Raw genomic sequence first — 16,372 nt, 5'->3', positions numbered from 1 at the left:
AAGAAGAGGTGTGGATCATTATCTCCCCACACCCCCACACGTTCTTTCCCTTCTTTCTCTCCTTTCTACTCCAACACGTATGGGCAACTCTCTTAAGCATCCTTTATCAAAGTAGGCAGACACCTGGTACTCACATATTCTACCTCATTCTCTGACTGTCTCAGCTCCTTCTAGCCCTAAGTTACCCCTCTGTCCCTGGAGACTGTTCAGCAGGTTTCTAGCTCTGGGATGCAGGGAATCAGAGGACAGCCTAAGAAGGAACAAAGGCTGGGCCTGGACTCATGTCTCCTTGTATTTCTGCTGATCCAGCTTATCAGATCCGGCAACCTGGCAAACCTTTGCAGTGCAGAGAGAGCGTGAAGAGGAGCCAAGGCAGTTTGGCCTCAGATGCCAAAATGTAATTGGGGTTGTGGGAGCTAACTGCTTTCATATGAAATATAAAATTCAGAGCATGAACATGGAAGGTCCTCTGAATGTCAGAGCTCTGTGCACCCTCGATCCTGCCTGCCTTCCTTCATGTCTATTCCCATTCTAGGATGCTGTGGTTCACACTCACTGAGATTCTGGTCTATGGATGGGCTTTTCCTGGCTCCCTACAGTGAGCATTTTCTCTGTGAGGAAACTTGGAAGAGAGAACCACATATAAATGCAGATTTAGATTCTTTAATCCCATGTCTGCTGTATTCAAGCTAATAAAGATAACCCAGAACACATACTCTAGTTTGCTATGCTGTTGCTCTGATAAAAACAATGTCTGAGAGCAACCTGGATCTTTCACATCACAGCCCATCATGGAGGGAACTCAGGGCAGGAACCCAGAGGCAGGAACTGAATCAGAGACCAAAGAGGAACACTTTTTACTGGCTTGCTCCCCTTGGCTTGCTCATTACCTTTATTATACAGTCCATACACACTTGCCTAGGAATGATACTGCCCACAGTGGGCCGGGCTCTCTTACATCAATTAACAATCAAAAGAATGACCCCATAGACATATCCACTGGGCAACCTGACACAGTTCCTTCTCCCAGATGGCTCTACTTAATAAAGTTGACAAAAACTAACCAGTACAGTTCTCACTTAGCACTAAGCTGGAACCCAGCACCACAAAACCTAATAAACAAACAAACGAACAAGAAAAGGAAACCCCACATTAAAATGCTAGCATTAACAAAATATGACTTCATCACTCAATGTAAAATATCAGCCCCACCCCTCGCTTCTTTGCGATCAGGTGACAAAAGGTGTAAATATTGTTCTCAAATCTGAGGTCCTCCTGCCTCTGTCTCTTGAGGATTTGGATCACAAGTTCGGCTATCAGGTTGAGCTTTGCACACTATCTCTTAGTAGGTTTACTGTGCGCCATTTTTATCCCACCTGGCTAATTCCAGCTAGTTCCTTTGGTCGGATCATCATAGATGCCTAGATTTGTTCAGAGCCAAGATAATCCCTTCTCAAAGGTCCCTGGTCAAACCAGAAGGCCCTCCTATTGCAGTGACCAGAGGGAGCATCTTAGGACAACTAGTGGTTTATGTTGACCCAAGCCGGTCATCACACTCAGGCAGGACAGAACATTGTTGGTGGCTTCTTTGGCATTCACTATCAGAAGAGGATAATCTGGTATCAAGAAGTTCTGAATCTTGAATACTGGGATGAACAGGTGTTCCTGGGGGTTCCTAAGTTCTAAGGTAGCAACTTTCCCAAGGATCATTCTTGAATTATGGAGATTTGTTAACATGGAGCCCTGCAGTTGTGGGTTCAGAAGAGACAAAGCCTGGGCGTCTGAGGTGAGATGAATATTTGGCTGTGTTGGGAGTCAATCTTTGCAACTGAGTCTCTGTTGTGTCCTCTTCTTTCTGGGCCGGCACAGTGTAGGGGTAGGTGTGTGAGCAAAAGAACAGACATGGTTTGGTGGCTGCTAAAGAGATAAATTGTAGACTAAATGGAAGGGGTGTGTACTGCAGGGTAACTTTTCAGAACCAGACAGACTTTCCGGTAAGGCACAAGTAGGGTGCTCACAACCCCAACATTACAAAACAAACAGGAAATTGGGGACAGATGTGGAGATGAGCGTAGGTTTTGAGTCATTAACTAGCAATGGAGAGATTCTATGGAGGAGAGAGGGGGTCACAAATTGCTTCCTACACAGGAACATGGGGCCATCCATAAAACCAGAGACTAGAGTAGTTGAGGTTCATCTGCCCTTTCTCAAAGGGAAGAGGCATATTGTAATGTAACAATTTTGAGGGTGCCTCAATGACTATTAGGGGAAGAATGGGTATAAGGACAGAGAACCCCTCTAAGATCGTAACTTTTTGAGTTTGCATAAGCTCGAACACCCAAGCAAACCCTGGGCAGGTGTGCATGGGGCCAGTTTCCCTTTCCAACACAGACGATGGCATTTTAAGGCACTCTAGGAGTTAATTCTCCTCTATCTGAATTGTCACAGAGAATCAGGACAAATTCAGAGGAACTTTGAAACCGAGGCAGTTCCTTGGGTCTCTCCAGATGTCGGAGCACCAGGGTGTCATTCTATGAGTGTGGACAGTAAGAAGTCACAGGTTAATAGTTGGCAGTTGGGGCTCGGGCTCTGAGTTGCAGTGACTTTTCATCATTTGCACAGGGCTGTGTGGGAAGGAGAGTGAGGGGAGAGAAGGAGCTGTAACTAATGTTCCTGATTGCTCAATGGGTAGGCATTTCATGACAGTTCCTATAACCCTCAGTGTCTCCTGACCTTCCTAATGCTATGACCCTTTAATGCAGTTCCTTATGTTGTGGTGACCCTGACCTTAAAATTATTTTCACTGCTACTTAATAACTGAAACTTTGCTGTTATGAATCATAATGCAAACATCTATATTTTCCAGTGGCCTTAGGCAACCTATGTGAAAGAGTTATTCAACTTCTAAAAGGTTAAGAATTACTGAACAGGCCATGAGTATTTCAACCTTTTTTGGTTGGAGTTTGCTCGTTGCTAAAGAGTTTCTACCTCTAAAACAAAAGGATTTGGCAGACAGGGAATGTGACCTAAGGAGATAATTTGCCTAGCATGCATGATGCCTTGGGTTTAATCTTCTGCCACAGAGAGAGAGAAAGAAAGAGAGTGGGGAGGAGTGTTTCATTAGATATAACTAGATGCATCTTTTTCAAGGTTGGGGTAACTGAAGATACCGAAAATAATTCATCTGTTTGCCTTTTCATGAACATCGTTATTGAATGTCTGCCTCACTTTTCTCATCTGTACAATAGGAACATAATTCTTGCAGGATTCTTTAGAGATTTTGGTAGCTTTGCAATCAGTTCTAAGTAGTTTAGCGTAGCACCCAGGCTCATGCCTCAGCGGTGTCAGCTGCCACAGTCTACGTAATGGTTAAGATTAGGGAAGGGTCTAGAAACGCAAAGGCTGTGGTCCCTCCCTGTCCCACTGTTGCTCACAAGCTGCAGAAGGAGAAGGAGAAAAGGATCAACTTGTGCCTCAGGACACAAAGTGTCTGGTTGTTATACAGGAAGTTCAAAACTGAAGTGAGAGACTGGAGGGAAGGTGTATTCTCCCGAGCTTCTCGTGCAGCAGTCTGTCATGGTCTTCTTCTTGGCATAATCTCTGTGGACTCCATGTCACCCATATTGGAAGGGAGGAGAAATCCTTGCATGGCTGAGCTGGGGATCTCTGAGCAGGAGAATATCAGGATCCTGTGGTTTGGGGGTCCCTGCCATCCCAAGAAAAAATAGAGGAAGTTAGAAGCAGAACCCTGGAAGAGATACTGCTCTCTGCTACCCCTGTATGACCCTGAGGGCTACAAGCAAGACTAACGAATGGGCAGGTCCCAGTGAACAGTGAATAAGGGGTCCTTTGTTAAAAAAATTTATGAAGAATTTACTGATATTGACACAGCATTAAAGCAAGAGCAAGGACCTTTTGTGTGCAAGATTCTGGGAGAACTCATAGGTCATGTGTCCAGAAAGTTGTTCTGACTACAGAGACTTCATTCAAAAAAAAAAAAAACCATCCCATAAGTCTCCATGTAGTAAAGAAGCAAATACATGAGAATGCATACAGGCCAGGTCTGCATGAGCCCTATTAGATGATGGCCATTGAATGTTTACTGTGTGCCAAGCTCTCCTCTCCCCTAAGCATTTTCTCAGGAGCCACCAACCCATTCTGCAGGGCAATGCCTATGATCACGTTCAAGTGATCAGAGACATGTCAGGAACGTGTCCTTGGTCAAAGCCATTAGATGGAGTCAGGATGACAAGTCCAGTTATCTGAGATCCCCGAGCCTGAGCTCTAACCAGTGATGCTGCTGTTTCTATGGACACAAACTTCACTTCTGCAAAGGTCCTGATCTATAGCCCATGAGGGTGACAACTCAGGAAAAGATTAGACAAAACTATTGGCCTCCTCACACACCAGAACTGAAATATGAACACACACGTGTGTGTGTGTGTGTGTGTGTGTGGTGTGTATATATACACTAATACTTAACTCACTTTTCTGTGCCTCCCTACACACACACACATACACACACACACACACACACACACACACACACACACACAAGGATGCTTACTTAAAGCAAAGCAGAATAGGGACCAAAAAGAAAAAAGAAAAAAGAGAAAAGAGAAAAGAGAAAAGAAAAAAGAAGAAGGAAATTTGAGCCAAGCAAGGGATCATGTACCTGTAATTATTGTACTTGGGAGATGGAAACAAGGGGATTAGGAATTACAAGGTCACCCTGAGCTACATAGGAAGTTTGAGGTTAGCTTGGGTTCTGTGAACATAGATACTATACGGATAGTATGTTTGTGGTTGTCATAAATATTTCTTGAATTATGTTATACTGTACACCAATCATGTCACAACCGTTTGCCTTATCAATGGGCATTTTCTTCACAGCTTACCCTTTGCATTTTCATGTATTCTGCATATGAGATGTATGCATTTGCAGTGTGCTCATATGCATGTTTGCATACCTGTGATCATATACACACATGTGTACATGCATGGGGAAGCCTGAGGTTGATAAGGAATCCTCCACGATGTCTCTTCCACTTTATTCATTAAGTCAGGCTCTCTCAATCAAACTCAGAGCTTGCTGATATGGCTAGTCTTTCTAGCCAGCTTCTCTCAGCCATGCTGCACGCACATGTACCTGATACACATATCAACCCATGAAATCATGGCCCTAACACCTAATGATTTATTTCCTGCCTTCATACTACCTCTCTCTTGTTGTCTTTGCTTAGATTGTGGCTAAGAAGTACAGAAACTATGACATCCCAGCTGAGATGACAGGCTTGTGGCGGTACCTCAAGAATGCCTATGCACGGGACGAGTTCACCAACACCTGTGCAGCTGACAGCGAGATCGAGTTGGCCTACGCAGATGTCGCCAGGCGCCTCAGCCGATCCTGAGCTTGGCCGTCTGACCCGATTTCTGCTGCAGAAGAATTTCATTTCTCCCAAAGGCTTTCAGCTCTACAGACTCTTCTTCACCATTGCCTTGGGGAGGCATCAAAAAAGTTAGGCCACATCCTACTGGCACCCCTGAACTCAGCTCCAGCCTTCTACCTTCTAAGATCAGTGCCATCCTTCTGCCTTGACCTGCAGAAGCCCAGTAAGCAGCGAGGACGCAGTAGCAGATGTTTCCACCTGCTGGTCTGACCTAGGGTCAGTGTGTCAGGGGTCAGTTTGCGGAGCTCCCATGGGATTGTCACTGTTCCTTTCTGCCAATGTCATAATGCTTTCTCAGATGCTCTAACAACTCGAAATGCCAGCTTCCCCCTTCCCCTCCTTCCTCAGCAACTGCAAGGTGATGGACAAATGCCATGACATGATCGTTAGGGAGAGATCTATGCTTTGATTGGGGAGAGAGTGGTTGGGGGTAGTCAGATAGGTATGACTCTGGATATGTAGCAAAACAGTTCCAGCTGCTCACTGTTTCTGTCAGTGGGCCAGATTGAAACACCCACCCCACCCCACATACACAATACACCCCAATTTCCTGCAGTTTGGGGGCTGGTGCAATATGATTGTGTCCTGGCCAGCACTGACCCAAGTTTTCCTCCTGTCTCCATTTTGTTTTGCCACAAAGGCAGTTGACCTATAAACTCTAAACTGGTGACCCAGAAAAGGAGGGACTTCTGGGAAGCAATGTTGATGCCAAAAGGCCTACCAGGGTCTGCAGCCACAGGGGTCACTGACTGAAGAGTAGTCATCCACTGGGGATCACGTGTGTGTGTGTGTGTGTGTGTGTGTGTGTGTGTGCGCGCGCGCGCGCGTGCACGTGTGTGTGTTCTTCAGTGGATGGCTTCAGGTTGGAGCAAGAGGTGGAAGTGGAGAGTGATGGAAGGAGATAAAGTTCCATATGAGTTTGACGTAGCCTAGAAAACTTTCAGAGCATCTTCTCTCTTGTTATCTAAATCTTGGACTGGTGTTACCTCACGCCTACCAACTGTAGAGCAGACTCTAACATCAGCCAAAAATGTCTTCCAGGCCCTTCCTCGTCACTTGCCACCTGACTATGATCAGACTCCCAGTTTCTTTAGCCCCAGCCTCTGAGGGAGGAGAAAGTCTATTAAGGGCTACCTTAGGAAGAAAGTCCATGGGTCTTTCTGACTGGGAAGCCACAACTTGAATTTGGAAACTATCTACTGCCCTGGGTCCATTTTCCCACCATCAGACTCAGCTATCAGATTTTTAAGAAAGAGAAATCTTTTTTTAAAAAGTTTTGTAAGCTAACATGTCTCTCCTTAGTCCTTCTCCTTGAGTTTCACCTACAAAGCTCACAGGGCCTGATTATGGCAACCTAGGCTGATTAGGAACTATGACCAATTAGTCAATCATTAGCTCTTCCTCTACCAGTGAGCTAGTGAGTACCTAGAAGAAATCCATCCCCAGGGCCTCAACTCCAACAATCCTGCTTCTGTGTCACTGACAGTGGAGGCGAGGCTCCTGAGGGCCGGAAAGGCCCTGGACTTGGCTTACTGCTCTGGAGGGTGGAGCAGCACCGGTCCTTTCCATAGAAATATCAACATGGTCTAACCCTAGCAGTCACTGAGCCCACCTGCCTCTAGGGATCTCCAAAGCAAAGAGTGTCCATTGATCCAAGGAGGGAGGAAAGAGGAGGTCTCTCTAGTCCACTGGGGAAGAGGACTCTGCCTGCTAGGACATTTTACAAACCTAAAAGGGCTTTGAAGAGGAAAAATGAGTTGATTCATTTCCATCGCTACAGGAACCTTTCCACAGGCCCTCCATAAGATGCCCCTGGGGATGTTTAAAAGTGTAGCACTGCTGAGGGAACAGCCCTCTTTTCTTTAGGGAAGAGCTCTCAATAGGCCTCCTGGGGAAGTAGAACTTCCGGAACTATCCGGAAGGCTGTTTAATGAAAAGAAACCCACGCTGTTCTCAGAGATCCTTCCTAGAATTTACAAGCAGGCAGGGTGATCCCAGGCAGTTCACACCCCTATTTTCCACAGGTGGGCTGATGGTAAAGATATGAAGACTAGCGTACATACAGAGGGGCTTTAGAGGGAGGGAAAGAATTCTCCTCATGTGATGTTCTGAGCCCGGCGATTGGCAAGTCTTTAAAAACAAACTTTCCAAGCCGAGTAAATATTGTTTCTAGACGGTCCTCCTATGGTTGAGTTAGTTTCACATAAATCACAATATTTAGGCAATGTTGGACATTATAGGATCAATCAGAACCCCTTTAAAGAGAGGCAAGACTGTAGAAGGGAGGCTTTCCTAAGTAGTTTAATGCAGAAGTAACTCTAATGTTACCGGATAATCAAAATGAGACTGACCAATGTCTTAGGACATAATTATCATGGTATATAAAAAATAGCAATAAAGGTAATGATGATTACCCACACCACCCTCTCCAAGGAGATTTTTCTCTGGAGGCTCCAGCTTCTCTGGACCTTGGTCTTAACCTTGACATGTGCCTGTTTTATCATCTGCAGCCACACTGTGGTGAGTTCCAAGTCCCGCTTTGCAGTGTAGACTCTACCTGCAGAAATTCTGGATAAAAGCTTTTCTGATAAATGCCAGCCCCCCAGGAAGCATTTGGATGGCAGAGAAAAGGGAGCTATCTCCACAGAGCTATTTTGCATTCCCCTCTCGCCTTGGATTGTCACATGATGATCTTGTATGTGTAAAATATAAGTGCAAGGCAAAACAGACAGAAAGGTTCCAACTCAGAATTCTTGAGCTGAGTGTACCTACCTATTTAAAAAATGCCCAGTTCTTCGATTGATCCAGAGAGAAGACATTCATTAAGATGTTAGTAACTATTCAAAATAAGATAGAAAGTTAATGCTTTGCTTGTTTCAGAATATAATTTCATATTCTCCTAAAAATAAGAAAAGTTCGTGATACATTCAGGATCATAGTCACGTGTCTATCTCACCTTTTAAACGAGGGGTCTAGGCAGCCTACTGGAACCAGAAGAATCAGTTGCACAATAGGACCTGGTCAGTCAGTTTATTTAACCAATCAATCCCGAACTAGTTCCAACTTCCTGGAAGGTGGCAATGTCCCCATTGTTCCCCTCTGGCATTGGTGGGAAGGGACAGGATCATCATCTTCCTCCTCCTCCTCCTCCTCCTCCTCCTCTTCTCCTCCTCCTCCTCTTCCTCCTCCTCCTCCTCTTCCTCCTCCTCCTCCTCCTCCCCTCCTCCTCCTCCTCCTCCTCTTCTTCTTCTTCTTCTTCTCTTCCTCTTCTTCTCTTCCTCTTCTTCCTCCTCCTCTTCCTCCTCCTCCTCCTCCCCTCCTCCTCCTCCTCCTCCTCCTCCTCTTCTTCTTCTTCTCTTCCTCTTCTTCCTCCTCCTCCTCCTCCTCCTCCTCTTCCTCCTCCTCCTCCTCCTCCTCTTCTTCTTCTTCTTCTCCCCCTCCCCCTCCCCCTCCTCTAAAACAAGCTATTCCAAAAATGAAGTCTGAGGAAGAACGTTCTGGTACCTTCTGGTTCTTGTGAGGTGAGGCAACAATAGTGACTACATTGCCTGTGTCTAGAGGGGTGGACATTCTGCAGAGAGACAGTCGCAAGCATTTTAGGTCCATCATGGAATGAAACATGCTTGATACAGACATATGTTGATGGTTTCAGAGTCCCTTGGGGACCTGCCAGACCAGGTAAATTGTATTATGAGGGAAGCCAAAGCTGAAGCTGTGTTTCCATCTAATAAAAGCTCACCATCACTAAAAGAGTTTGCACCTACAATCAAACCCTTCTAGAAGCAGTAGGTGTCTGGTCAGGAGGTACTTCTGGGGTTTCTCTCCATTCCTCCATGGTTCAGGAGTCTACTCAGCTATAAGAGGAGGCAGAATACTAACGCGGCCTTGCTTGGAAACATGAAACACTAACTCGTGGCTGAAACTAAGTTCAGTCATTCTCAAAGATTATAGTTTGAGAGCTACGTGTTTATATCATCCATATTCATATACATTATATCTATATATAGCATTACAAAGAACCTTTAGAAAGCATGTAGGAAAGAAGTGTGCCTCTGAGGCACCAGACTACTGTTGGGAGAACGTTTGTGATCTTGTCACTGGCCTTGGGGCCCTTGTACAGACAGGCCAGTGACTTTGTATCCATTGCTCTTTATTATTTAAACTAATAGCTTGTCCCTGAGTTATAAGTGTATTCTTTCTCCTTTACCAATGTTCCAATCCCAGCCTAGTTTCAAGATACTTTCATCTCATTATTATGAATGAGTATAAATCAAACTGCACAATCTTATTTAATGTTGTTTCTGGAAATAGATGGATGTATTCTCCACTATCACCACATGCACCAGCAAAAATAAACAAACCATAGTCCTAAAATAAGGTTTAACTTAAACCGAACTTTCCACAAAATTGATCTGGTGTTTGGCAAGAACAGTTTTGAAGACATGGTGTTTTTGTATATAGCTAGAGATATTCCAACACAGACTATGAATATATTTATAGGAGATATAAGGCTAGGATCTAGCTTGGTTGTAGAGTGTTTGCTTAGCGTGTATGAAGGCCTGGGTCAGATCTCCAGCACTACGTAAACCAGGCCTGGTAGCAACCACTGGTAATCTGAGCACAAGGAAACTGACGGCAGGAAGATCAAGGTCAGCCGCATAGCAGACTGGAGTCCAGTCTGAGCTACGTGAGACCTTTCCCCAAAACAAATAAAAACAAGTAAAATATTCAGCTGATATTTGAATCCCCTCCCCCACAGTCACCTAGTTTTTCCATGTTATAAGCCAAGGAGTTAACTGATTAGCAGCTCTAATTCACTGTATATAGAGACACTCCAAATGATGGTAACTCTCATTTCTTGAGACCTTTAACTGTGGTGAGAACAGACCTTGCTTCCAAGCCTTACTAAATGCACCATGCCTTTGAATACACACCAAGCTGAATGCTTTCTTCATATCCTCGAGCCAGCTGTAAATGCGTTTCCTGGTCTTGATTGGTATTTTGACTGATTCAAATAAAGTTGGTTTATTTTCAAATATTACAAAAGAGGTCACTGGGCTTCTTTGGGGGGAGGTGTCGTGCTGTTTTAGATGATGATATACAAATCTCTCGCTTTCGGAGAAAGGTTATTTAATTTCACATGAAATAGGGCCATTTTTAAAAATCAAAACAAAAACCAAATATAAAGCTAGGACTGGAGTGTGGTTCTGTGGTAGAGCTGTGCAAGATGTGATCGAGTTATAGAAAGAAAAAAAAATAAAAAGAAAGAAAGAGGGAGGGATGGAGGGAGGGAGGGAGAGAGGAAAAAGGGTGGAACAAAAAAAGGAAAAGAGGAAGGGAGAAGGAAAAAGGAAAGAGGGGGAAGGGAATAGGAAGAGAGAAGCAGGAAGTCAAAAGACTTGTGATGTATCTGTCCCAACTACAGTTTGTTTGTTTGTTTGTTTGTTTGTTTGTTTAATTAGGAAGGGTATAAGCCCTTTGAGGATGCATGGGTAAAGTAAACCATTATACCCTGCCAGCCACACTTCCCATTTTTCTCTCTGCATTGTCATGCTCAGAGGTAGACTAGAAATTTGTTCATTTCTCATTTAAATAATTATTTTCTTAAAGTATATTTTTTCTAGAACTTCTTGGGCAGAGCTTCCCTCCCACTTTCCCCAACTCTGAAGCCAATGGGCAGGTCAGGTACAGGTTATTGCCAATTTCCTGGCCACTGAGAATGAGATTATTTTTCAATAGACTCACATGAGTTTATCAGCTATCAATATCCTTGTGCCCCAAACCCTCTCCTGTCTCTCATGAGCCCCATCCCTAGCCCTAAGCATCTTAGCATCCCGTCACTGACTCAGAAGTTCCCAGGGTTCAGAAGCCAACACAATCTCCGATGAGGCCACCTGTGAACTACAGTGCTGGCCATCTTGTAGAGTCTCTGTGCAGTAAGAACAGCCTGAGAGAATCTTAGAAGTTACTGAAGAACTACTGAGGAAGGGCAGTCTGGGGCTCAGGGCAGGGGCATCAGGTGCTACTGATGGCTATGTGACCACTCCCATTGTGTGCTACTTATGGCAATGTGACCATGCCCATTGTGTGCTACTGATGGCTATGTGACCACTCCCATTGTGTGCTACTCATGGCTATGTGACCACTCCCATTATGTTTTGGCAGAGCTCTAATTGGGCCAGGCAATAGTCTCCCCTCCTATTCCTGCTTTACATCATGCGAGTCTATTGAAAATAATCTCATTCTCAGTGGCCAGGAAATTGGCAATAACCTGTACCTGACCTGCCCATTGGCTTCAGAGTTGGGGAAAGTGGGAGGGAAGCTCTGCCCAAGAAGTTCTAGAAAAAATATACTTTAAGAAAATAATTATTTAAATCAATACTCCAGGGTATGCGCTCTCTCTCTCTCTCTCTCTCTCTCTCTCTCTCTCTCTCTCCTCTCTGTGTGTCTGTGTGTGTCCCAGATGTGCTGTTTCCATAAAGGGGCTATGAGGCAACCAGCCCTGGTGCAGAGACAAAGCAATGTGAAACACTCAGTAGGAAACATAAAAAAGGTCAGAAGACCTTGAACCCCAAACCCAGTCCAAACTCTTGACTTCCTATACTGTAACTCATCCCGGATTATTCCAGAGTGTTTCGATCGTTTGGTGTTTTCCCCTCCCCTTTCCATGACCCAAAGTATCCTATAGTGGCCACCTTAATAGTTACTAGACAACTGACAACCCATATTTCATTGCTTGAATGCAGAGCTGTAAATAGAGAGTAGATACTGGGTCAAGAATCATCTTTCCTTAGCTAAATCATGAAGAAACTAGGAAGCATAAGAGAATGCTGTGGTTTGATTTTGGAATACATACCATTGGCGCATATGATTTGGATGGTTGTGGAACTTTTAGAAGTTGGATCCTCAGTAGGAGAAGCAGCTCACTGTGGTCAGGCATCGAGGCTCGGAGACCAGGTTCACATCCTCTCTGCTTCCTGATAGCAGATGCAGTGTTACCAACAGTCTTAGGCTCACGGATGCCATGGCTTCCCCACAATGATGGACTAAATCCTTTCTTAAACTGAAAGCCAAAACAAACCCCTCCTCTCTTAATTTGTTTCTTGCCAGGTATTTGGTCCCAGCAGTAGGTTAAGTAGCCTCTACAATGTGAAATGGCTGTGCAGAGTATTGAAGAGGTTTGAGTCCCATTGCAGAGAGTCTCCAAGAAGTGATCTTGGAAACAAAAGCAGCTCATACAAAAAATGCTGACTTCTATGTCTCTTTTACTTTCATTTTTGACTAGTGTGTGTGTTTGAATGTGGTATGTTCTCATGTGTGTGAAAGAGAACATTAAGTACCCTACCTAATCACCATCTACTTCTTTTGTTTGTTTCTGAGATAGGGCCTTATTGAGCCTGAAGCTAGGCTAAGGACCAGGATTTCCAAGAGATCCTCCTGTCTCCATCCTACACACTTCTAGGGTTACCAACATGTGCATGTCCTTACCCGATTTTTATGTGAGTGTTGGGATCTGAACTCAGGTCCTCATGCTTATGTGGCAAAGTGCTTCAATCTGTTGGGGATTGGTTATAATACTTTGATTCAATCGGGAATTTGCATGTTCAAATGCTGAAGGTCCTTGCCCCCAATTGGTTTTTGATGAGGCAATAAAGATGCCAGTGACTTATGGCTGGGCAAAGGGAGAAGGGGAGCAACCCTTAAATTTGTTTGGGATAGGATGCAGGGGAGAGAAAAGGGAGATCTGATATGAGTTGGGGAAGGAAGATGGGACCCAGGAGTTGCAGGAGAGAAAGCCAACCAGCCATGTTCCCCAATTGGGCCTTGGGCAGCAAGGGAAAGCAGCCTTTGAGGTGGCCAAGGCATTATAAAATTAACTGGCATATGTGTATGTGTGTTTTCCGTTCACAAATCCAAAGAGTTCATGGGCGGGTGGCTGGAAGTGCACTACCCCTTGGGGAGCATGAAGCAGTGTAGTTAAAACTCATTGCTACGGGGTTGGGGATTTAGCTCAGCAGTAGAGCGCTTGCCTAGCAAGTGCAAGGCCATGAGTTCGGTCCCCAGCTCCGGAAAAAACAAAACAAAACTCATTGCTACACTTATCCGCTGGGCCATGACTGCATCCCCAACAGCCTCTGACTCCAATATGTCTAGAAGCTAGGCTTCCCACATATAAAGTAGAGTAATTTTTTTTAATTAGGGAAAAGCATAGAGTGTCAGACCAAGGAGGCAGGCAGCTAAGGCTGAACACAAGAATATAATTCTACTCAAAGGGAAGTTATTGAATTTTCCTGTGATCTGGAGCAGGGAGTGTTTTGTCCCCTCTGAATTCTGAAGAAGTTACAAATTCCTGTGTCTGGAGATTATATAGTCTCTGATGAAGAACACTAATCGACAACTAGGACTTATTTTAATTGGAGTGGCATTGCAGCAGACTGACACATTCAATCTATAAGAAGGTTTCTCTATGGACTCCATTAGTGGTCTGAGCCTGATGATCAGTCAACAAATGGATAACTGGTGTTTGAGTTTTTGAAGTAAACGTCAGGCGTCTAGCTCAGACAGTTCACATGATACTTGTGTCTCCTATGCTCCACCTACACGCAATGAAATCTGCATCACTGGGCAATGAACATGACCCAGGGCTCATCACGTTGCCGTGACTTAAAGGAGATAAGATTCACAGTTTGAAAGCTTTGACGGTAAAGACCATGAGCGAAGGGGCCAATGAGATGGCTTAGTGCCTGAGGATGTACACTGTTCTCACAGAGATCCGAGTCCAGTTCCTGGGACACAAGTTGGGCAGTTCACAGCCACTTATATTCCAGTTGCAGTGATCTGGGAACGTCCTCTGGCTTATTCCAACACCTTCATTTATATTACATTACCCCACCCCTGCATATATAACTGGAAATAAATATTTAATTAGCAAGAAAAATGTAGGATAAAGCATAAACGACTCCATTTATTCCTATTTACCCTCATTTGGCTTGACTATCTCAATGTCACAAATTTTCTCAGCTTCCAACATACATGTGCCTCAGATCTGGACCACCTAAGGTGCATAATATAGATACAGAGCAAAACCAAATAGCATTCCACCTAGGGAGCAAAGCTTGATTTCCCACCTTTTATCGTCTACCTGGAATGGAGTCTCCATATGTTAGTCAAGGCTTGAGACCCTTTCCGCAACCGAAACCTAATCTTGAAAGCAAGGAGTGGTCTCTCCAACTTTTCACTCTTAAACATCAATGTTATAGAGACACATCCATAAGCTAAACTGTTTACCATCTCCACATCTCTCCAGGGGAGTCATATTAGAGGTTGCATAACTAAGTAAATAAGCATGCATACTGGAAGAGTCCTGATATATGCTGCTAAACTTGCCTCCAGAACATTCTGTCATGCTTCCTCCTCAACAGAAATATGAGAGCGCCTCTTTGCTCACATCATTGCCAGGGAGTGTTTTCACTGGTTCTCAGCTCTATTCTATTTGGCCTGTGAAGTACACTTTGTGGGTATGCCTTTGTTTGTCTATACACTGAGGAGCTTTCCAAAGCGAAATAGATTCCTTTGTATTTACTATTAAGGTTCCCCTCTTAAAGTAAGGGTGCACTTCGCTCCTGCACAGTCCAGCCATCAGGGATCTTGAAGCTGCCATGCTCTAGGACAAGCCATCATGGACTACTTTTCCTGACAGCTCCTGTTCTTCTTCAGACATCCTGGGTGGGAGTGTCTTCTCTGACTGGCACAGTTGGAAACAAGCATGGGAAAACATCCGATTTGCAGAGATAGTTTTTCCCAGGAAGAATTCTACCAGAAACTCTCAGACCTTGTTGATGTCTCGGAGTAGAGGGTTAAGTCCGTCCTCGGGGCTGATGAACTAGAAGAAAGCTAGCAAGTTAGCTGGTTCTGCCCCGGGGCCTGCAGAAGTATGAATCTGAACTCATCTGTATCTTAGATAAGGGCCTCCAAGGTATTGTAGCCCCTCAAATAAAAAACAAGAGACAGCAAAGATTTGATGAAGTCCTTAATCAGCGCTGGAAGATTTAACTGGAATGGATGAACTTCCAGAAACTGTCTCTCCCCAGTCTTTCCCTGTGCCCCATCAAGTCCCAGAACTCCATGAAGAATATCCTGTGTCAACAGCTTGTGATCTTTACAGATTCTCAAACAAGCCAAGATGGTGTGACGATTTGGTCCTAAATTTAACAAGATGCCACAAAACTCCACAAACAAAGACTAGGAACCAAGTAACGATGGGGAGGGATCACAAGAGTTTCACTGAACCGCTACATAATAAAGGCTAGAGCCAGGCCAAGTTCAACATCCAAAAGAGACACAGATCCCCAAAGCGACCATGTGGTTATTTAATTCTAGAAAAGGGAACTATACAAGAGAGTTGAGGAGGATAATGAAAAGAACAGTTAAATTCTAAACTGCCCACCGGAGACTACTTTAAAATGCTTTTTTTAGCACCTTACAAGGAACTCTAAAGTCAATAATAAAAGACCCTGTAAATGCATCAAGGCAGAAAGCCAACCAGACAAGGAGACCACTTGACCCAGAGTTACACTGGAGGAGGGGATGGGATGGAAGAACATGAAGGAGAGTCACCATAGATCTTAACTCTGTGAAGGCAAGGAGCAACAACACAGCCATGACTTCACTTCCTTTTATAAAGAACATATGTGCTCACAGACAAAGGGACTTGATGGACTGAGACCAGGGTGTAACAACCAAAGGTCTTCTGAGGGTAACACAGAACAAAAGCACATGGTTCCAAAGACAGCTTTCTTAATAAGGGCAGTGAAATTCCCCCATGCAGGTAAGGATGCACACTGATATGTACCCAGAGAATAGTTAAGTTCAGAGCTCTCACTGTGAGTTGGCTCTTTGACTCTCTTACCTATCGCTACTGT

At 44.4% G+C, this 16,372-nt stretch overlaps 1 protein-coding gene across 2 annotated transcripts in view; it reads left to right on the top strand.

Moving 5' to 3' along the window:
• Clic5 (CLIC family member 5) overlaps positions 1–10,496 on the top strand; it is a 145,384-nt gene extending 134,888 nt beyond the window's left edge. Inside the window, exon 6 of one of the 2 annotated variants that reach the window (XM_087567910.1) lies at positions 5,244–10,496. In XM_087567910.1, coding sequence (XP_087424036.1) covers positions 5,244–5,411 — 168 coding nt within the window. In that variant the 3' untranslated portion in view covers positions 5,412–10,496. 2 annotated transcript variants of the gene reach the window in all.
• The last annotated feature ends 5,876 nt before the right edge of the window (positions 10,497–16,372 follow it).

This window comes from Rattus norvegicus, chromosome 9, assembly GCF_021556685.1.
Source record: "Rattus norvegicus strain SHRSP/BbbUtx chromosome 9, alternate assembly SHRSP_T2T, whole genome shotgun sequence".
In the NCBI taxonomy this organism is placed as follows: Eukaryota; Metazoa; Chordata; class Mammalia; order Rodentia; family Muridae; genus Rattus; species Rattus norvegicus.
The sequence above is the reverse complement of the archived record's forward strand: the minus strand, read 5'-3'. Positions and strand labels throughout refer to the sequence as shown.